This window comes from Mastomys coucha, unplaced genomic scaffold (assembly GCF_008632895.1).
Source record: "Mastomys coucha isolate ucsf_1 unplaced genomic scaffold, UCSF_Mcou_1 pScaffold6, whole genome shotgun sequence".
NCBI lineage: Eukaryota > Metazoa > Chordata > Mammalia > Rodentia > Muridae > Mastomys > Mastomys coucha.
The window spans coordinates 27,389,582-27,413,467 of record NW_022196912.1 but is presented as its reverse complement, the minus strand read 5'-3'; the positions used below and the strand labels follow the sequence as shown (position 1 = coordinate 27,413,467).

The window sequence follows — 23,886 nt, the reverse complement described above, 5'->3', positions numbered from 1 at the left end:
CTCTCTGTGTGTTTGTGTTTTACTTAAGGTAAAAGCATAAATTAGGCATATTTTTTAGGTCCTATCACTCCAGTAGGAAAAGGCAGAAGATAGCTACAATGGAAAAGACAAAATAATGTGGGCTTTCAAGCACAGTGGTCATGCCTATAATTCAAAATTTGGGAGCTAGAAGATTGTAAGTTCAAGATCCTCCAAATCTAGATAATGAGACTGTGTCTTAAGTTAAAAAATAAATAAAAAGACTATGGGCTTTAAATTTGGAAAAAAAAACTTTCAAAACTTGGCTATATCACTAGTCAACTTCCTCAACTGGTAACACTGAAAAGGAATAAAATGACCTTCTTGCATGTGATTTGAAAGTTATCAAATCTACACACTGTAGTTAAACATTCAACAAAAACTTCTGACAGTCCCTTTATTCCAAAAGAAGGGGAAGATGTATATTTTCAGAGATCACTAACTCATTCTTTCCAGTCACAGATGACGTAATGATTCCAAAGGAATCTGCTCAGGTTCAAAAACACAGATTTCACATTTAGGACACAACATTCAACTTTGAATCACTTTATAATTCAAATATTCTTAATGACAAAAAAGAACTAGACACCAAAACTGCTCAAACATGGAGTCTGAACTATAAGGAGAAGGCCAGAAAAGATTATATTGTGTTCATCCATGCTATATTATCCCAGGATAAAAAGTTTTTTGAATTGACAGCATTCTAGCATATTCCAAATGGAAAATTCCTTTTCTCACCATCACAGACCAAGTTCCCACGATTACACAAAACAATACACATACATAGTGAGGAATTTTCCACTGGGAACAGAGAAAAATCTTTAGAGCAGAAAACAATTTTAAGAACATGGGATGTGTTTAACCTCTAGTGGCATCTCAGTGAGAGGCCTTTCTAAAGTAGAAAGACTAAGGCAGTTGGAGACTTGACCGCCTCTTTCCACAGTCACAGATGGTTAAGGAAATGCCAATAACTGGCCCAATAGGTTGACATTCACAGTTTTAAAGCAGGATTTATCCTGGAATAAAAATAGTCTATTATGGACATTTCACAAAAGTAATGATTTTAATCCTCCTCTTAAAAGAGTAGGTGATCACAGAGAAAAATAATAATTAAGAGGATGTATACTAATTGGTCACTAATTTCACTCAAAAGTCACCAGATGTTTGCTGGTGACACTGGTATTTATCACATGGATTAAAATTTTACAGGCTAGGGGAAATATTCATCCATGCCTTTGCTTTTTTTCCTTCCAAAAAAGATGTCAATATTTTTTTTCTTTTAGCCAGTTCAACTTCACTGTTTGCACACTACTGAAACAAGACCTCTTCAATATCCACCGGTTTGCTGAAGATGTTAAAGCGTTTATCTGTGGCCAGCCTCTTGGTAACATCCCTGAGGAACAACCGCAATTCTCGTAATGTATTTTCCTCCTGGTCTTCCATCCGATTTTTTTCTGATTCTGATAACTGACGAGGAGGAGACGGTAGTGCAAGTGGAAGCACTTCCATAGCACGAAGAGCTAAAAAAGTGGGGGGAAGTTTAATTTAGCACGATTAAGCCAGGACTCAATTGGTATTCTGGCATTCTCTCAAAACATCTGTAAAGAAAAGTAAAATTACAAGTCCACAAACCATGAAAATCCAATAAGCAAAACTTCAAATGGAAATTAAAAGGAAGTAAGAGAATAACTTCACCTCATTAAATAACATACAGGTCCAGAGGACAGGTCTCCTAGTCCTCTAGAACTCTCTCCTCATTCTGAGACCCACAAGGGGCAGTGAGCAACACCTACAAGGATGGAAGGAAAATAAAGGTAGAAACTGTGTGTGCATGCACATATGCACATGTGCACGTGTGTCTGTATGAGGGTATGTGTGTGTGTGCATGCACACATGCACGTGTGTCTATGAGGGTGTGCGTGTGCATGTACATGTGCACGTGTGTCTGTATGAGGATATGTGTGTGCATGCACACATGCACGTGTGTCTATGAGGGTGTGCGTGTGTATGCACACGTGCACTGTGTCTTTATGAAGGGGTGTGTGTACATGTGCATGCACATGTGCACGTGTGTCTAAGAGGGTGTGTGTGCATGCACACATGCACGTGTGTCTGAGGGGGTGTGTGCGTGTGCATGCACATGTGCACTGTGTCTGTATGAGGATGTGTGTGTGCATGCACATGTGCACGTGTGTCTATGAGGGTGTGCGTGTGTATGCACACGTGCACTGTGTCTGTATGAAGGGGTGTGTGTACATGTGCATGCACACATGCACGTGTGTCTGTGAGGGTGTGTGTGCGTGTGCATGCACACGTGCATGTATGTCTATGAGGGTGTGCACTGACACGTGTGTCTAGGCCAGAGCGGGGCATCAGTGAGCTCCCTATCTATCTCCCTGTTCTATTCCTCCCTTCAAGGCAGGGTCTCTCACTGAGGCTGGAGCTTTCATTTTTCAGTGAGAATGGCAGCCAGCAAGCCCCAAAGACCCTTCTGTTTGTGTCCTTGTCCACACCAGGGTTACATGTAGCACCGAGCCATTCTTGCCTTGTACATGTCCTGGATTTCAGCTTTCATGCTTAAACAACATATGATCTTAACCACTAGGGCCTCTCTCCAGCTTCACAAAGCAGAAGCTCAAAAAGAAAGAAAGAAAGGAAGAAAGAAAGCAAGCAAGCCAGGCTGAACTATCATATGTAAAATCTAAGTTTTTATTATGAACCTAAGACAAACTAAACACCTTAAAACATTAATTTTCTAATGACAATATCCTCTGATTCTTTTAAAGAACTTCATGGCAAAATAGATGGACTGTACAATATGAAGCAAGATCACCCAATCTTGGGGGGGGGAAAAAACTCTACATGTTCTCCCGCACATGTGGATAATAGCCTATATATTCAAACAAATGTGCATATGGATACAAGATATAGAAAGAAGAACAAGAAAGGGGGTAAGGAATGAGGAAAACAGGATGCAGGAGTTGTGAAAAAAGGATAGAAAGCTATTTTTGTTTTTGTTTTTGTTTTTGTTTTTTTGGAGTTTTTTCCGGGACAGGGTTTCTTTATGTAGCCCTGGCTGTCCTGGAACTCACTCTATAGACCAGGCTGGCCTCGAACTCAGAAATCCTCCTGCCTCTGCCTCCCAAGTGCTGGGATTAAAGGCGTGCGCCACCACTGCCTGACTAGAAGGCTATTTTTCTAGCTTTAACTTTGTTGTGGATTTTATTTCTGGTGTTTTTTTTATTTCAAGTTCATAACAAAAATGTAATAACAAAAGGAAATAACATAGGGAATCTTATACAAACTTTACCCACTGATGAAATCTTGGAAGAATACAACATCCTGCTGGGCAGTCATGGCGCACGCCTTTAATCCCAGCACTTAGGAGGCAGGGCAGGTGGATTTCTGAGTTCGAGGCCAGCCTGGGGTCTACACAGTGAGTTCCAGGACAGCCAAGGTTATACAGATAAAACCCTGTCTTGAAAAAAAACAAAAACAAAACAAAAACAAAAAACTACAATATCCTAATGAAGATGCTAATAAGACATTTCCATCAGCACGTATAATAATTTCATGTTTATTTACCAGCTATGTACATATTATATCATTTGCCCATTTTATTACTGAAATGTTTTTATTTTCTTCTGTAAAGTGCTGAGAGATGTCCATATTGTCTTCTTCATATTCCTTTGTCAGATATATGAACTGAATTACAAAATTATCTTTCAAGTTCAATGTGGTGGCACACATCTTTAATCTTAGTACTCTGGGAGCAGAGGTAGGTGGATATCTGTGAGTTCAAGGAGGAGGAGGAGGAGAAGAGGAGGAAGAGAAGAAAGAGAGAAAGAGAAAGAGAGAGAGAGAAAGAGAGAGAGAGAGAGAGAGAGAGAGAGGGGAGAGGGAAATCTTCATAAAGCTTTTAACTTTTAATAAAGAAAAAAATATATTTTCTTGCTATCATAGTAAAGCTCGAGACTCAAATACTAAGTATTTTCATGGAGTCTTTAACATGAAAAATGAAAGTCAATGAACCACCTATTCTGAGTGGTATATAAGACAATCATGAATTCAAGGCCAGCCAGGACTACATAGTAAGACTCTGTCTCAAAAAAAAAAAAAGAAAGAAAGAAAGAAAGAAAGAAAGAAAAATATAACAAGGGCCAGTAAGATGGCTTAATGGGTAAAATACTTACTTTAGAGACTTGAGTTCAATCTCCAAAACCCACATAAAGGTAAAAGGAAATAACTAACTCCATAAAGTTGTCGATCATACACAAACACAGTAAATAAAAATTTTAAGCATAAAGAAAAGAATACTTAAAAAAAAAAAAAAACAGATTTTAAGCCAGACATGGTGACACCATCCAGCACTGAGATGCTAAAGTAGAATGAGTTTCAAAATAAATTCAGATTGATGAGACTAAAAATATATTTATCTAAGAGTATATAAAACAGTAAAATAAACTGCTAACAAGGTAAAAATATTTGATATACTAATAACACATAAACAACAAAAAAAAACAAAACAAGTAGATATTTATGAAAACATAAGAACTTAACAAGAAAGGGAAAAATATTTAGTATCTGAAAAGAACAGTTAAGATAAATGTAAAAGAACAGGGGAGGGACTAAGGGGATAGGGTGTGGATCTGGGAGGAGGTGGAAAAAGAGTGGGGTGCATATTAAAGTGCACTTATGCATATATGAAATTTTCCAAGAATTAATTATAATGACATTTTAAAAAATAGAACAAGGTAATATAGGCTTAAAATTGTTTTAACAAAAATAATGTTTTCTTGAAGAGGCTGAAAGATTAGCAGTAGGATGTGGGGCAGTGGGCAGTTCTGACATCCGAAGTCCAGTAGAGTGGCCACCTCAGAACCCCGGCGACCCACTGAGCAAAGTAAATTTGTTCAAAAGGGACAGTAGGAGTTCGGTGATAGCTCCTGAGACCAATGGCTCAGATTTCAGCCCAGACCCCTCACAGCTGCCCCTGCAGGAGATGTGTGCTCTATCAGGCAGACAATGCCTCAAACTCCCAGCATTCTAGCTGGACCTTACATACAGTCATCTGACCACAAGCCAGGCATGCCATGCCCCATATAACAAAAGGGGTGGTTTGCCCCCTCCTCACTCTCTTGCTCTCTTACTTCTCTCCCCTCTCACTCTTACTTCCTCTCACTCTCTTACTTTTCTCTCTTGTTCTCTTACTTTCTCTTGCTCTCTTGTTCTCTTACTTCTCTCCCATCTCACTCTTACTTTCTCTCTTACTCTTCTCCTCTCTCTCTTGCTCTCTCTCCTCTCTGCTCTTTGTTCTCTTCTCTTGCTTTCTCTCTCCTTCCTCTCCTTTCCTTCTCTCTACTCAACCAGCACATTCTATCCTTCCTACAATAAAATAACTCATTCATACATTGCCTCCTTTTTAATTAAGACACCGTGCAGCAAGCCACCAGCCTAGGCCCCTGCCTTTGGAACAACAGTAGGACCTCCTTTTTATGTACCTTTAAAAGTAGAGAAAGAAATCTTCCTCAATGTCTTAGACTGCAGTCCTCTCCTAATTCAGGCAGCCTAAAACCCAATGAGTTCTCGAGGTTTTCTAAATGCTACGGTTCCAAACCCAAGGGGAAAAAAATGCTTAAAACAGGGATATGGTAGACTTTCAAATATCACATAATATATACTAAATAAATATTTTTAAATTAGCAAGTAAAGCAGAAAAGACCACATTCTGACCAGCTTTTGTTGTTCAATTCCACTGTCAACATGACTAAACGTAGAATCACCCAGGAGATTCAGCTCTGGTTGTGTCTATGACAAGGGCCGACACCTCCAGGGTAAAGAACATCACTCGGTGGTCTGGGGCCCGCACAGGAGGAGGCACACTGCACCAGCATTCCCCACTCAGCTTTACAAGTGTAGACACAGCATGACCAGTGTCTTGCTCTCCTTCCACTGTATGATGCTTTCTTATTGAAATTGACTGCATCTATGCAAACCCTTCCTTCCTTATTTTTGTCAGGCATTTTGTAACAAAAGAAAAGTAGCATGCCACCTCTCAGATTATCAAACTTGCCCTGCTCCACAAAGTAATCAATAACTTGTTATTCACATCCTGCCATTTCAAGAACCAGGTACTTCAAAGAGTAAAATATAGAAGAACTGATAACTTTTTCTCCTTGGCTTTTTGAGCTGTTGAATGCAAAATCTACCAGAATTTCTGAAGTTGGGATTAATAAAACAAAGAATTCTCAACTGAGGAATACCGAATGGCTGAGAAGCACCTAAAGAAATGTTCAACATCCTTAGTCATCAGGGAAATGCAAAACAACCCTGAGATTCCACCTCACACCAGTCAGAATGGCAGATGCTATCGAGGTTGTGGAGAAAGAGGAACACCCCTTCATTGCTGGTGGGATTGTAAGCTGGTACAACCACTCTGGAAATCAGTTTGGCGGTTTCTCCGGAAATTGGACATAGTACTACCAGAGGACCCAGCAATACCACTCCAGGGCATATATCCAGAAGATGCTCCAACATGTAATATGGACACATGCTCTACTATGTTCACAGCAGCCTTATTTATAATAGCCAGAACCTGGAAACAACCCAGATGTCCCTGAATGGAAGAATGGATACAGAAAATGTGGTACATTTACATGATGGAGTACTACTCAGCTACTAAAAACAATGAATTTATGAAAGTCTTAGGGAAATGGATGGATCTGGAGTGAGGTAACCCAATCACAAAAGAACTCACGTTGTATACACTCTCTGATAAGTGGATATTAGCCCAGAAGCTTGGAATACCCAAGATACAATCCACAAACCACATCAAGAAGAAGAAAGACCAAAGCGTGGATATTTCGATCCTTCTTAGAAGGGGGAACAAAATACCCATGGAAGGAGTTGCAGAGACAAACTATGGAGCAGAGACTGAAGGAAGGACAATCCAGAGACTGCCCTGCCTGGGAATCCTTCCCATATTCAATCACCAAACCCAGACACTATTGTGGATGCCAGCAAATGCTGGCTGACAGGAGCCTGATATAGCTGTCTCCTGAGAGGCTCTGACAATGCCTGACAAATACAGAAGTAGAGGCTCACAGCCATCCATTGGACTGAGCACAGGGTCCCCAATGAAGGAGCTAGAGAAAAGACCCAAGGAGCTGAAGGGGTTGGCAGCCCTATAGGAAGAACAACAATATGAACTAACCCCCAGAGCTCCCAGGGACTAAACCACCAACCAAAAAGTATACATGGTAGGACTCATGGCTCCAGCTGCATATGTAGCAGAGGATGGCCTAGACGGTCATCAATGGGAGGAGAGGCCTTTGGTCCTGTGAAGGTTCTAAGCCTCAGTGTAGGGAGATGCCAAGGCCAGGAATCGGGAGAGGGTGGGTTGGTGAACAGGGGGAGGGGGAAGGGGATAGGGGGTTTTTGTGGAGGGGAAACCAGGAAAGGGTTTTACATTTTACATTTGAAATGTAAATGAAGAAAATATTTAATTAAAAAAAAAAAAAACTTTAACAAAGATGTACTCAACCTTGGATTGGGTAACCACACAGCCATTTTCAACATGTCTACCCAGTGAGACGGCTCAGTGGGCAAATATGTTTGCCACCAAGACTGATGACCTGAATATTTCTTAATTCCATTGTCTTTTTCTTGTAAAGTGTTGGGACTTACCAGTATGTTTCCTTCGTGGTGGTGCCATTGACGCCTGATGGAGAATAAGTTCTTGGAAAAATTTTCTTCGATCTTCTTCAATAGGCCTTTGAATGTATAATACCTCTTCATACTGTATTCTAAAGATACATTTAACCTATACATACACACACAAAAGAGAATACAGAATTAAAAGCATACACATTAAATCAAATTAAAATTCCTTCCATTTCTTGTCCCATTCTCAACAAACACAGCACACTCATTCTGACAAAAGGTTTGACTCCATAAACGAAACCACGGTGAAGAGTCCAGTTGTCTAAGTCTATAACCAGTGGAAGTATATATGTAAAAATCATCAGGTAAAAGAAATCAAGTAATTGACTGTAGAGATATTACATAGTACCAAGGTATTTAGAACATACAATAAGGAGCTGTAAGCATATTAACAGTAACTCTTAAAAATCTTATTTCTTTCTACTTATCCTCTGTTCTTTCCCTACCAAGTCTATTCATTGTACCCTCTGGAATCCTGGTTCTGCTGTCAATAAACTAGAGTTGGAAATACTTCACACAGACTATTCCATCATACAGCTTTAATGAAAATTCAAAGTAAAAGTAAGTCAGTAGTTCTCATCTCTCAGTATCTACTGTCTGCTCATACCTGCCTCCCATCTCCTCACCTGCTCTAGAAAGGTTTTCAATACACAGCTCCCCCTTCCAAGATATTCAACTTAAAGTCCTGTATACCATCCACATTTGTCACATGACGCCTCACACTGCCTTTGATTTTTTTTGTCCGGTTGGTTGGTTGGTTGGTTGGTTGGTTGGTTGGTTGGCTGGTTGGTTGACTGGTTTTAGGTCTAACTTCTACCTTCTAGACGCCAAATTCTCTGATAAAAAGCTTATTGTTTCGAATCTCCTATTTTATGGTTTGCCTTTCACTCTATCAATAATATCCATTGATCTACAAATGTTTTCAATTTTTGCAAGATCCACCTTACTTATTTTTGCTTTTTTGGTGCCATGTCCAAGAACTTGCTCTCAAATATGGTGTCATAAAGTTTATTACCATGCTTACTTCTAAGAATCTTAAAAGTTGTAGCTCTTACATATCTTTAAGTTAATTTTGCATTAGGTATTAGGTAAGCATTCAGCTTCATTTTTTTAGCATGTAGAATAGACTTTCCCAGATTTAACAGTCCCAAAACCTTTATCAAAAATCATTTGATGGGGCCGGGTGGTGGTGGCACATACTTTTAATCTCAGTACTTGGGAAGCAGAGGCAGGTAGATCTCTGTGAGTTGGAGGCCAGTCTGGTCTACAGAGTGAGTTCCAGGACAGCCAAAGCTGCACTGAGAAACCCTGTCTCAAAAAACCAAAAGACGCACATACACATATACACACACAAAACATTTGATGGTATTTGCATGTGCTTGTGTGCGTGTGCATGCATGTAGTTGTACAGGTGCCATAGAATGTCTGTGGAGGTCAGAAAGACAACTTCCAAGAGTCAGTTCTTTATTTCCACCACAGGAACGGTTCAAACACAGGTGGTCATTTTTGGCAGCAAGTGCCTTTACTCACTAAGCCAACTATGACCCAACTGGATTACTACATTATTAAGTTAAAAGAGTTTTTTAAAATACATTTTTAATGTTATCCATCAGAAAAATGATCTATTTCAAAGCTGATCTACAAGTCAGTCTGTGGTTTGCTTTCCATTTTTAGTGAAATCTTTTCAGTAATAAACTTAAAATTTATTTTTTATTCTACTACTGTAGCTTTTCAAAAAAGATAATATTGTGTGTGTATATATGTGTGAATATGGATTTGTGACAAAAGAGAGTGTCACAGCCGCTGCAGTTGGTGTTACAACTGGTTATAAGGCTACTAATGTGGGCGCTAGGAACTGAACCCAAATCTTCTGCAAGAGGATAGCCATCTCTTCAACTTCATACTGTATATAGTATTTCCATCATTTTTTGACGTTTTCAATGTCTCTCTTCCCTCTAAACTTTAATTCCTGTAGAGCAGTGATAATCTATCTTTCATATAGCCTGTTCATTCACTCAGTCGAGATTTACTGTGCTTGAAATACGTAAGTACATAAATGTCTATGTGTGTTTATAGGTATATGACCAGAAACTATACGAGGTAGTTTTCTACTCATTGTTGATAGAAGGGTAAAGAAAGCAAACGACACATGCCTTAAGTAAATTCAGACTTAAGACATCACATTACAGCAAACAGGCACCTTAATAAAGTATAGAAATTGAGTGATGGTCTTAACTGCAGGCAAAACACCAATATACATAAAATAAAAATAAATCACTTTTTAAAAAATTTAATCAAGTTGGGCAGTCATGGCACATCCTTTAATCCCAGCAGTCAGAGGAGGCAGAGCATGCAGTTCTCCATAAGTTTGAAGCCAGCCTGATCTACAGAGCAAGTTCCAGGACAGCTAGGGCTACAGAGAAACTTTGTCTGAAAAAAAAAAAAGCGGGGGTGTGGGGGTTGAGAGATGGCTCAGTGGTTAAGAGCACTGACTGCTCTTCTAGAAGTCCTGAGTTCAATTCCCAGCAACCACATGGTGGCTCACAACCATCTGTAATGGGATCTGATGCTCTTTTCTGGTGTGTCTGAGGACAGTTACAATGTACTCATATAAATAAAATAAATAAATCTTTAAAAAATAAAAAGGGGGAGTGTAGCTAGACAGACAGACAGACAGACATAATTTTGATGAGTTTCATTCAAAGCCAATTTCTTCCCCTGAATCAACTACGGCTCTACTTTTTATTTGAACTCAAAAGTAAATTTCAGATATAATTTTTAAAAGAAAAATGCACGATAATATTTAACCTAAATAAAATCTAACTCTACAAATGAAAAGCTCCAGGTCCCAACCCCATCAAGCAATCTCACAAAGAATGAAGAGGGCATTATAGAGGGACAAGTGATGGAAAAGCGCAGGCTTTCTGAGGGGGCTGCATAGCAGACTCTGCTTTAGGCATGGAAGTGTCTCATCTTCACAACAATGAAGTGAATGGGGGCTAAAACACTATAGATCTGGTATAAAAATTGTGATTTTTATTCTAGTTAAAAGTTGTTTAATTTAATAAGTCAACAATTTTTGTAGCAATATAATAAGCCAGGCTAGAGACATGGCTCAGCCATTAAAGGCTAGGCTCACAACAATGTAATAAGGCAAAATGGATAGTTAGGCACTTCTTACCTCTTCAGGTAGCTCACTGTACATGGTTTCAGAGGTAGACAATAAAAATATAGGTGAAAAGGACGGTATATCCTGCAGCAATGTCAGAAAAGTTGCTCTCACAGTGTCGCTGACAGCATCCCACCAGTCACCAATATGAGGCATGTAAACAATACTCGGTACTGTTCTTCGAGCTTCTCGAAATATCTAAGGAAAGAACCAGTGTTTAAAAGCTCAAATTGAGTACTCTAAAACCTACACATCAACCCCTGGATACATTAAATATGCCAATCATTCCCAAACTTAACTTCTTATGATAGGATACAAAAGCCTAGGATACTCTTGCCTCATCACACACTATAAGGTATTTTATAATTTAACCACTCCTATTCAGTACATATTAATAGCATAAAGATAGAAAATTGGTTTTTACCATGTACAAATAATAAGGCATACCACTATAAAAATGCTGCAAATAAAAAATAAGCATAACACTTCTATTACCCATATTAATGTTAGTGTTACTAGTGAACTTCAATAAGGAAGACAAGAACAGCACTGTTGAAATACCTAAGCAATGTCTAAAATCACCGAATACAAGAATACATATGTTAATCAAGATGCACTACCCTAGAGCTTAAATTTAATGGACTCTCTGCTTCCATACTTATTCATCTCTATAACTCAATTCTTCATAGTTATAAAACAGTCTTACTTCTCTAAAGGGAAACAATAAGCTCTGAGACACTTCCACTGTCAGAAAATTAAAACAGCATTTTCCTCAGTTGTTAAAACCATCCTTCCCATCACACTCGGCTGACATGTAAGAACCAGACTGCATGTTAGTAAAATGCCAAGCAGAACTGCTCTCCTCTGCATGTGAGTTAACATCGGTTGAGCCCAACACTGAATTCTTGCATGTCAATATGCAATCTTTTTAACAAGTTTAGATATAAATGTTGAACATCTGACAATATTTCTTCTAACTAGAAATTTCTATTCCTTAGTTATTTCCTTTATTTTAAACATATTACAATGAGCCTACGTAATGTAAAAGATAAATAAGAACCTAACACAAATGACTAAAGCAGATGTAGTAATGCATGCCTATAATCCCAACTTGTAGGTGGCTGAGGCAAAAGGACTTAAAATTCCAAGACAGATGGGGTTACAGAGCAAGTGTAAGGCCAGCCTGGGCTACATAACAAGATTTACACACACACACACACACACACACACACACACACACACACACACACACAAGCACACAAATCATTAGAAATTTTCTAAAGAACAAAAAGAACTATTTTTACTTCATAAGCACCCTTACCAATTACATAAGTTTATTCGCTAATATTTCACATATTAAACCTTCTGAATAAAATAAAAGGTGCTGTCAACACTGTAAGCAGCCAGATAACACAGGCTCAAATAGACTCTCCCAAGGTGGGAGGAATGCAGACGCTCCTTCCTTTGCTTGCTGTTTGCGTATCCACCAATCCAGAGCAGTTGTAGACAGAGTTTCTTCAGGACTCACAAACTCTGACCTTTCCTTAAAATACTGTTAGCCTACATTTTGGAAATCTATGATTTTTCCCTTTTCCAAGTTCTTATAGAAAATTAAAAAAAGAAAAGGAACAAGTATAAATAATTGGCAATAGGAAGGAACCACGCGGGAGTGCAACGGAGACATTCTTTTTTTTTTTAATTACTGCATGCTGCCAAGAGCAGGCATGGTATGACGAGGACAGGAACTAATTCTTACTTTCCAGTTCTCCTGTCTATGCTGGGGAAACTAAGAGGAAGAGAAAGTAAGAAGAGACTAGCAAACGATAGCTACTCACAAGCTTCATAAATGGACCACTGTAAGTCACCTCATGCCTGCTGTACAGGAGAAAACAAAACATGCCTCTACAAAGTTGTTTGGCCTTTTATTCTAGCACTTCTGCTAGCCTGAATAGGAACACATGTTGAGAACACCCAGCTACTCCCAAGTGCCAGCGTGAATGGGCACTACAACAAGTTGAGGATAGGAAGAACTTCATAAAGCCACAAGCCAAACAATGCAAGCAACAAGTGCTCTGCTGACTAGCAACTGTGAACTGCACACACTCAGCCAATTCTCAGAGATGAAGTTTTGTTTAGATTTCTTTTTTATTTTCATCAAATCTTCAAAATTTATAACTTAAACATAATATTCTATTATTTCCAATGCCCCTAGAAATACCCTCTTTTATAAAATTTTACAAATTAGATTAGAAAACCCAGAGTAGATGAGTCTAATACAAATATAGAAAAATCCAAAAGGCTTAACCTTTTTAAAACCATGAGTATAATGATATGACTAAAGAATTAACCTTACTACAGAAGACTATAAGAGATAAACAAAATCTACAGATTATTTCTACAATGTTCCCTCTAAGCCTTTATTTAGTTGAGAACCATCTTTACTTTCTAGAAATATTGTAAAGCACTGAAGGACTTTTCCTTTTAATTCCTCAGTTTGTATATCATGATATTACAGTATACTTCATAGTTTTAAATATAAAACCAACTTGTTCTAATTTCCCAGTTTTATACTAAAAATTTAAAAGGGGAGCTGAAAGTTTAACTTAGTTAGGAAGTGCTTGTATAGTGTTTCTAAGACCCAAGGTCAATTAGAAGCACTGAATGAATGAGTGAATGAATGAATGGATGTCCTGAAAGCTAGCATTTTAAAATTCTTAAGAGTATAAACGTCAAAGAAAAGAAATGTAATTGTCTTATCAACTGTGGGATGTTGGTATAAGAGTAATGTAAAGGCAGCCTTTTAACAGTTTACCCATGACCATGCTTTGGTGTTGGGGAAGCAGGGTTCTGGGGATGGAACCCAGGGCTTCACACAACAGGCAAGTACTCTGTCACTGAGCTACATTCCATGTTGGCAATTTGTAAAGCTGAGGACTACAATAGTCTTTGTGGAATCAAATACCAGTTAGTTCAGAGGAAAAATAGAGCCCAGTTTTAATGCAGTGGCAACTGGCTGGGAACAACTGATGCCATTTGAGAACTAGATAAATACTCACCTATAAGGTGTCTTGGATTGGTGGATGTGCAAGGTGTAGTAGAAAACAGAAAAACTGTTATAGAGAAAAAAAGACAGTAGGCCAAATTACTGAACCAACCGTTTCAAAACACCTCTGACATGACCAGCACTCTTGCACACGTAAAATGAGCATGTTCCAGTGTCTGTTTACACTGTTCATTTGCTCCTGGCTTCCTTCTTGACCCAGATATTATAGTCTCTTAACCAAGTTTTCTTTTCCTTAAGATTTTTTTCCATCACAAATTACTTATGCCAAATATCAAAGGCAAAACTCAGCTTACTGGAACTAGAAATCCCCATTCAAGGGAGCACTAATGATATAAACTGCACTTATATTTATAAGAGTTCTAATTATCTGAAAAGCAGAAGAACTGTGGAGGCAGTACTCTAGCCACCAAACTAAAGTGTCTGGGGTAGAGCACTCCCGCATGTGTATCAGACCATTGGCTGGACTCCCCAGCATTAAGTGCATACAAGCTCAATGTGTGACATTTTTGCCATTTTCTTTATTTTGGCAGCTCTGGGGATAAGATCCAGAGCTTTACATAAGTTTGTTCAGTATTCTACCAATGAGTTACATACCCAGTCCTACACATGCTTTTAGTTAAGAATTTATAGCTTCATTACAAACCATTTTGTTTAAAAATTGAAATCTTGAAATCTAGATTAAAAAAAAATCAAATGCAAATGTGGATAAAGTAGAAAACTCAAAGCCAGATATGCTCTGACTTATCTAGAAGGGGCTATCACAGGCAAGAGGCAAACAACTTTATGTCATCAAGAAACTTCTAGAATATCAGTTACTTAATATACTAAAATTATGAAACACAGCTAAAAATAAAATCTGGGGGACTAAAACTCATCTTTTACAAAAAGCACTATATTTTAAAGCACTAATGAGTTGAATTTTTTTATATTTTGCTATCATAAGATTACAGAGTATTCTGGTGATTTATTCTATTAATATCATTTTACTGCATTTATATTTTATTCACCTAAGATTTACTGAGCATCTTCTGTGAAAACAAGATACTGTATGACCTCTAAAGATCAAAAATTCAAAAAAGGGCACCATGTTTTTCTACGTAAGTACAAAGCCAGCCAGTGATGAAGCACATCTGTACTGTTTCTGAACTGTGACAATACTACAAAACAACCTCTGTGAAAGTTAAGTTTTCTGATATTTTCATTCCATAAAGACTTCAAATCAGTAACTGTTACACATTCTGAAATAAGAAATTTAATTTGCTTACAAACTCAGGGAGAGTGTATGTCACAGAAAAACCCAGACACCCATGTGAACAAACACAAAACAACCAGTGTGCACTTCAGCTGCACATATATTAAAACTGGAACAATACAGATTAGCCTGGTCCCTGAACAAGGATGACATGCAAATTCGTGACATGCTCCATATCTTTTGGAGGGAGGATGGATATAAAACTGGGTGGGTAGGATAAAAGGAAGGAGTTGGGGAGGGGAAAAACATGGTCAAAATATATTGTATGGGAAATTCTTAAAGTAATTAAAAGGGGGAAACTGCACTGAGCTAAATATTAATTCTTTAATATTACATAGTCAAATGACTTTCCCTGAGAACTTCCAGATATATTTTCTCTCTAGGAATAGAAAAATACTAAAACTTTCACCAAATAAAATATTTAATTCACCATTTCAAATTATTCATAACATTATACAGTACCTAAATCCCAAAGCTTTTGATAAACCATAAAGAGCTGGAGATTAGGCTCAGTGTTTGAGAACACACATTGCTCTTCTGAAGGCCTGAGTCTCACTTTCAGCACCCGCATCAGGTGGCTTACAAATGTCTGAAAATGCAGACCCAGTGGAATCTGACCCTCTGACTTCCCTGGGCACTTGCATTCAGGTGCACATATACACCCCTTCATATACAGATATTTAAAATAATTTTTGAAATCTTAAAAAAATAAACCACATATAAATTAATTCTATTTTAATATCTTTAATAATAATAATATATCTTTCAATAAAAAGATAAAATATAATATTTATTCATCCTTTTTTCTAAGTCAATAATGAGAACAATACAGGAGACAGCATTCACATCTGAAAATGGAAGAGAGGTGGAATTACAGTTATTATTGATTTTTGTTCTGCTTTTTGTCTCGTGAGTCTGGGGGGAGGTTAAGAGAAAAAGTTTCTTGTAATCCAGGCTGGCCTTGGACTCGTTATGTAGCCCAGGATAATGCTGAACTCCTGATCTACCTGTCTCTACCTCCATGTACTGAGATTGCAGCATGCACTACGCACGCTGACACTAGTTTTTAGTAAGTCTCTTACTATAGATTAAGTAACACCTCAGGACATAGTGTAGGGCTCAATAACTATGTGTGAACTTAGGTACCAACCATGAATGTTCCAAAATTTCCCATTCACCTTGGAATACTATGACATGCTCAATATCGTAAGAGCGGCACATATACATACAGAGAATCATATTATGCCTACTAATGCCAGACAGAGACTGCAAAGTACTATATCTGAAAATAATAATCTTTTTAAGACCCAGAATAGTAATAGATTGGGGCACATGTTTAAAATATAAGTTCCTAAAACCTATCCCAAATTCAGTGAAATAGGATCCCTGGGTCTGGAGTCAAAATTTAAGAAATTTCAGTAAATCCTCCAAGCAATTCTAAGACACACTAAATCTTAAACAGAGAGGGAATTCTTTAGTAGGCACCCATTCCTCTAATACATTTCTCCCCTAATATTAATGTATAAGTCAAGGCAGACGTGGGGAGAGGAAGTTCTGCATCTCACATGCATAACTTTTGTATGTACAGATACATCTTACATGTGTATGTTTGTAAAAAGAGAGAGGTTAACACTATCAGCACAGCGTAAAGAGCACCACAGGTCTGCTCTCCTCTTCACCTTCTCATACACAAGCAATACATTCCTTTAAAGGTTAGTTAAGTCTTCTTCCCTTTTTTCATTTTCATGCTATACTATTCAATATCCAACTTATTTTATATTAAGTATATTAAAGGGAACCAGTGGGTAAAGTTGCTTGATCAAACCAGATGTCATAAGTTCAATCCCATGAACCCATGCAGTAGAAGAAACAGCTTCAAAAGTTGTTCTCTGACCTCTGCATACACATACACATACACACACACACATCACATATATATATATATATGGTACATGTGTGTGCACATGCACACACACATAAAATAAATACATAAACAAATAAATAAATGAATAAATAAATGTAGAACTTCACATACATTAGAGCAATGCATGCTAAGAGTAACTTGCCATAGACTGATTCCTCTGCTACACATATACTTATCCTCAGGACAGAGTCCTAGACCCAAGGAGAGAAGGCAGAAAGAAAGGAAAGGGATACAGAAAAGAGAACTTTTTAAATGCTATGATTTAGTACTTGAGCCACTCCACTCCCACTACCCTAGGATTTTTTTTTTCCTTATCTACTTAGAACCAGATTTGCTGAGCTTTATAAGGTTTGTTTGTTTTTTTTTTTTAAATCAGTTTTATTTAATAACATTATCTTTTTGGAGAGTCTGTTGGAAAACTACTACATTTATGAACTGTGATTAGCCGGTCCCCAGCAGTGCTCAGCAGAGTCCTAAGTCTAGCTGTTGCACTGCCCAGTCCCAGTCAAGGCCTGGCCAAGCTGCTGCTTACTCAAGCATGAGCTCTGCATCTAAAAAGCTTTTGTACTGCACTGAGAAAATGACTTTTCTCAAACCACACAGCAAAATGGTGAAGCCAAGGGTTTTTATTATTTTTCTCCTATCAATTGACACCCCTCCCTCCACTTTCACCACCAACATGACCAAAAAAAAAGGGAGGGGCAGAAATGAAAGAGAACAAGAAATATGAAGTTAGGATTCACATTTAGCCAAGTTATGACTTTTCTTACAAAGGCCTAGACTCCCAGTACTATGAAGCAACAGTTTACTACAAGGCGTCCTGAGTGCTCCTTCTATATGCTTTACCACACTAAACCCATAAGCTGAGCCTCAATACACACACAGCAGACAACTACAGAACAGAGACTCTCATTTTGAAAATGGTTCTCTTTGAATGTGACTTTTTAAAAAAGTCATACCCTTTATCTCCAGCTGTGATATTCCTTTTTGAAATGCTCTTACCTCAGTCCTCCAGTGTCCAGGAATTACAAGTGTTAGCCCAACCCACCAAAATTATTTAGAGACAGGATTTGGGAAGGGCTGGGAAAGACAATTTACTGGGTAAAGTTTTTACTACCCAAGTATGAGAGAGCACCTGATTTTGACACCCACTGCTTACTTCAAAAGACACACATGGGAGAATGAGCTTGTAATCCCAGTGTTGGTAGAGACAAGAACATACTTGAAGCTTTCTGGCCAGCCAATTTAGCTTAATCAGTTAGACTCAGGTTCCAGTAAGAGAACCTACCTCAAAAATAAGGAGCAAGGCTACTAAGAAATGACACTGAAGGTTAACTTCTGCCCTCAAGGCACCACTCGTGTGCACACATGCAAAAAGAGAAAACAAAGGAGAAAGGAGGATCTTGCTGGACCACCCTGGTTGATCTTATATGTCAGGACAGAAACTATCCTCCTGTATCAGCCTCTAAGTATCTGGGAATGTACTGATGACAGATAATACATCTATCTCCTTTGAAGTTAGTTTATCTTTCATTTGTTTGATAATTAAATATAAATGCCATAAAAAGAAGAGGTTACAAACACAATAGTTGCTATTGTAGGTGGGCCTTTTTCTTCCTTTATATTATAATTATCTGTATAAATAACAAAGTTAGCTGAAATTTTAGCTCAGTGAAAGAGCACTGGCCATACACATATGCACAAAGTCCTAGGTCTGATCTTCATCACTGCAAAACTAAAAACATAAAACAGAAAGAAAATAAACATGAAAGTTTAATCCATTCCCAATTATTCAGATTTCTGCCCCTAAATCAAAGCAACCATTCATGAGCAGATCAAACACATGCACACACATGGCCTTTACTTTCCCATATCACCCAGTGTAAACCAACCTCATCTCTGTTGGTGGCCTCATAATATATACATGACTTGTTTTCCAGTGCCCCATTAGAGGATTTTGTTTGTCAGCAAGCACAAGGCTAAAGAGATGGCTTAGTGGTGAAGTACATTAGACTGCTCTTCCAAAGGACATGGGTTCAATTCCCAGCACCCACATGGCAGTTCACATCTATCTCCACTCCAGTTTCAGAGGACCAGACACCCTTATACAGACATACATGTAATCAAAACACCAAAGCATATAAAATATAAAAGTAATATAAAATATAATCATAACACAAAGATTAATGATTAATATCCTTCTGCATCTGACAATGAATTCTTATAGCCAACAGGTCTTTAGGGGGCAAAGTTCCTAAATATATAATTCTAGATCAAAAGGTTATACCAACTTTAAATTTTATACGAAACAAAAGCATAACAATACTCTAAAATATATAAATTTACATTTCCATTTAACTAAATAACAAATATCCAACATCTCCAGCATTTCTAGAATTAACGTTTTAAAGTCTTTGTTAACTTTAAACAAAACTTGTGATTTCATGTATATGTATGTGTGAAGGTAAATACCTTTTAACTGGTTGGTTTTTTTAATCTCCTTATAAATACAAAGCATGTTTGTTCTCTTCTTTTTTTCCTTTTCTTTTCTCACTGGCAGAGTTAGATAGACAATCACAATGTATTATTGTGAATACTTGATTGTCCTGCCTCAGGTTTCTGAATGCTGAAAATTACAGCTGTACACCACTATATCTTGCTGTGTTTTATAAATTTTTATGTAAGACTTTTTTATCTTTCCTGATTTAAATACTATTTATATTTAAGAAATTTGCTCTTGACATACATACAAAAATATATTTTTCACCAGACAATGTCTATTAATTTTATTTGAAATATACATTGCTATGTGAAACTTAAATTTTTCTGTAGTTAAGTTCCTTTATTTGGGTTCTGGCTTTTGTATATTGTTTAGAAACTACTTTCTCAGCAACAATAATAAGTATATGGGTCTGGTGAATACTCCTAGCTGCAGTTCCAAAGCTGATCTAGAATTTGTTTGCATTTACATAACAAGTAGGAAATTAAATTGCCTTGTTTTTTATTGTCTTTAGTTAAATCCATCTGAAACCTTGTGTTTTTGCACCCATCCACTTTGTTCCCAGAAATAACAAGTGAGACTTCTTATATATGAATAAATGCTTAGGTCATTAGCTTTAGCGCTCTTTCCCAACTAGTTTGTATCTTAATTATCCATCTATTTTATTCTAAGTCATGCCACAAAGCTGGTTACCTGGTCTTCAGTTTCACATGACCATCTTCTTCTGTGTCTGGATGAATCTCCCTGCACCTGACACAATTTCAGAATTCCTCTCTCTGTTGGGTGTCCCACCTTCTAATCCTGCCTCAGTTCATTGGCTAATCAGCAATTTATTGACAGGTGAATGCTTTCACACAGTACACAAGTGATTATCTCTATAATTGTCCCTATTAAGGACAGCCAGTTTTTAAAAAGCACTCACTAAGTAACCCATTTCTTCCATGTTACTGATAGGAACTGTATTTGTAGCCATCATCATATGCTATTCTACACAGATCAGGGTGTGTGTTCTGTTTGTTTATTTTTCTTGTCTTTTTGGTCCTTTACTTTATCTATCTGTTCTTGTGCAGGTACAAGCTTCTTATTATTGTCATCCTAGCATACCTATTAAAAAAAAAATCAAAAAGTTTTATATTATACTTTTTTCTCTAGAATTACCTTGTGATTCTCAAGTTTATTATCTAGAAGAAACAGAGATCTTGTTAGATTGCTCCCTCAAATTATAGTGGGATTATAAAAGGGAATTAGACTTAAAATTTATGAATAATTCAGAAAAGAACTCACAGCACTCTCATTTTGGTCTTAGCAGCAAAGAAAATGAAAAGCATGATTACAGCTAATATGTTGAAAGCACTGATATCAAGTCTACTTGATATATTTATTTTTTAATACAACCTCATACTAAGTATCATCTTCATTTCATATGTAATGGGATCAAGGTACAGCTGAGTTAAACAACATGATCTAATAATGCTCACAATAATGAAGCTATGTAGCTAAGGTTCTATCTATTTAATCTGATGTGGGTCTATACCTGAATTAAAGTATAAAAAATAATTTAAAACAATTTTTTTTATTCAACTGTCCCTTTCAATTGAATTTAGTTTTTCTTCTTAGGCCTTGCACACTAATTTGTTCAGTTAATTCCTAGGTAAACTTAGTTGCTGTTTTAGATCATTCTCTCTACCTATTGTATTTCTAACTTACTGTGATTAACATATAAGAAAGCAATCACCAGGCGGTGGTGGCGCACGCCTTTAATCCCAGCAGTTGGGAGGCAGAGGCAGGCGGATTTCTGAGTTCGAGACTAGCCTGGTCTACAGAGTGAGTTCCAGGACAGCCAGGGCTACACAGAGAAACCCTGTCTTGAAAAACCAAAAAAAAAAAAAGGAAGCAATCAGTTTTAGACCACTACGTTTGCAAGTGCCTACCTTATAAAATTCTCTTATTGTCCTAAACAATTTTTGATACTGTAGGTTTTCCAAAAACAATGACATCACAATCAATATGTGTAACCTTAACACAGCCTTTCCAATATTTAATTCCCTCAATGTTTGAATCAATTTGCATGTCTCAATAGTGATCTATCACTTTTTTTGTTTGTTTGTTTTAGTTTTGGTTTTTCGAGACAGGGTTTCTCTGTATAGTCTTGGCTGTCCTGGAACTCACTCTGTAGACCAGGCTGGCCTCCAACTCTGCCTGCCTCTGCCTCCCAAATCCTGGGATTAAAGGCGTGTGCCACCACCACCCAGTGATCTATCACTTTTTTAACTAAAAGGCTCCCTATAGTGATGTTTTCTCTGTGGCTGCCATCTAAGGAGGCCAGTCTTTGGCACTCTGTATGTCTTTGAAAGGCTGTGGCTGCTATTTTGCTAGTCTCTTGGCTTTCTTCCTCTCCTATGCTTGGAACACTTTAGCATCAGAATGAAAGTTTTCTTTAGAATGATTCACCTATGAAACTGTGTAGGTTGAGTGCTTTTATAACACTTTTTCAATTTCTACTTCTACAATTAGTGCTGTTTAGATTCTCTCTTTTCTGAAGTCAATTTTCATAATTTATACTTTCCTAGTCCATCATCTGGATTTACTTGAAATGACACTGAATAATTCTCTTACTTGTACAAACCTGCAAAAGTTTCTAATCCAGAAGGAGAAATATGAGCAAACATCAGTAAATGTTACTGGAAAAAATTCACAGCTAGGATGTGTCAACTGAGAGCAAAATACAGTTTTATATTAGGACCACAGAATTTAAAAAGAAACCTTTAAGCAAAGCTCTATAAGAAATACTGCTAATTGACAAAGAACTGTAAACAAAAGGCAAATTAAGCCGAAACCACTATAAACTTTTTAACAAACATGCATTTCCTGCTGTCCAATCTGAGAACGGCTTTCAGTTAAATAACTATAACACAGTTACCAAATATTTAAAATGGCACCTCACAGTTATAAAAGCCATACAAAAATGAACAAAGCATCCCAGTACATTCATCTTATTTACTGGAAACATGAATATTCTTTTTTTTTTTTTTTGGTTTTTCGAGACAGTGTTTCTCTGTGTAGACTTGGCTGTCCTGGAACTCACTCTGTAGACAAGGCTGGCCTCGAACTCAGAGATCCGCATGCCTCTGTCTCCCAAGTGCTGGGATTAAAGGCATGCGCCACAACTGCCCGGTGAATATTCAAATATTTAACAAGCACATCCTGATGAGCATACTATCTCACATACTATCACACATCTGAAATCCCAGTTACTAAGGAGACGGAGACCAGGATTTCTAGGCCAGTCTGAGGAACTAAGCATAACAAACACCCTTACAAAAAAGAAGGACGGGCTGAAGAGAAGGCTCTACAGTCAAGTTCTTGCCAAAAGCCAGCTGGAGTGCAGATCGCTAGAACCCACGTATATGCTAGGTGGGTATGGTAGCCAACTTTAGTTACAGCCTCAGAGGGCAGACAAGGGATCACCAAAGGAAAGTGGCAAGCAAGACTATCTATACTGGCAAGCTCTGGGTCTGTGGGGAATCCTACCTCACTGAATAGCATGCAAGTTCTACCCAGAATGTATCCCAACATCAACTGAAGACTCTACATGAATTTGTACCCACATACATGAAAACAGGTATGCACACACACAGATAGGAAAATGGAAAAAGACAAAAAAGGAGGGGAAAGACCCTAATGAGCTCCCACTATGTATACATGTAGAGATACAGAAATGGTTACAACATGGTCACCTTAGCTCAAATACTTATTTCCCTCATCCCTTTCAAGTTCCAGAATTATATTGTTTATAATGTATTTTTTGACTATATATAAAATCCTCAACAAATGTAAACAGCCCCATCTATATAGCCTTGCTTCATAAGACATAGGATTTCATAAGAGTTGAAAATCAAGGAAACTATGAACACAAATATGCACCGTTTAATTACTATCACTAGTCTATCATAGATCCTGGCATCACAACTAAAGACTGTCCCCTTCTTATGGTGAGGCTCTAAGTTAAAGACATCTAAAACATCTTTGAAACCACAACTTTGAAAAGGAGATCCAGAGCTGGAGAGATGGCTCAGCAGTTAAGAGCACCGACTGTTCTTCCAAAGGTCGTGAGTTCAAATCCAAGCAACCACATGATGGCTCACAACCATCCATAAGGAGATCTGATGCTCTCTTCTGGAGTGTCTGAAGACAGCTACAGTGTACTTACATATAATAAATAAACAAATCATAAAAA

The 23,886-nt window shown here is 37.6% G+C and overlaps 1 protein-coding gene and 1 pseudogene across 7 annotated transcripts in view; one reads left to right on the top strand and one right to left on the bottom strand.

Moving 5' to 3' along the window:
- The window catches only part of Atad2b (ATPase family AAA domain containing 2B), a 128,924-nt gene that overhangs the window by 32,010 nt on the left and 73,028 nt on the right, over positions 1–23,886 (bottom strand). For 6 of the 7 annotated variants that reach the window (XM_031357071.1, XM_031357072.1, XM_031357075.1 and 3 more), the window contains 3 exons: positions 10,922–11,107; positions 7,705–7,840; positions 1,342–1,538 (listed from right to left, as the gene is read on the bottom strand). In XM_031357071.1, coding sequence (XP_031212931.1) covers positions 1,342–1,538; positions 7,705–7,840; positions 10,922–11,107 — 519 coding nt within the window. The remainder of the gene's footprint in view (positions 1–1,341; positions 1,539–7,704; positions 7,841–10,921; positions 11,108–23,886) is intronic. The other variant, XM_031357073.1, reaches the window with a different exon arrangement.
- On the top strand, positions 15,307–15,406 carry LOC116081236 (annotated as a pseudogene).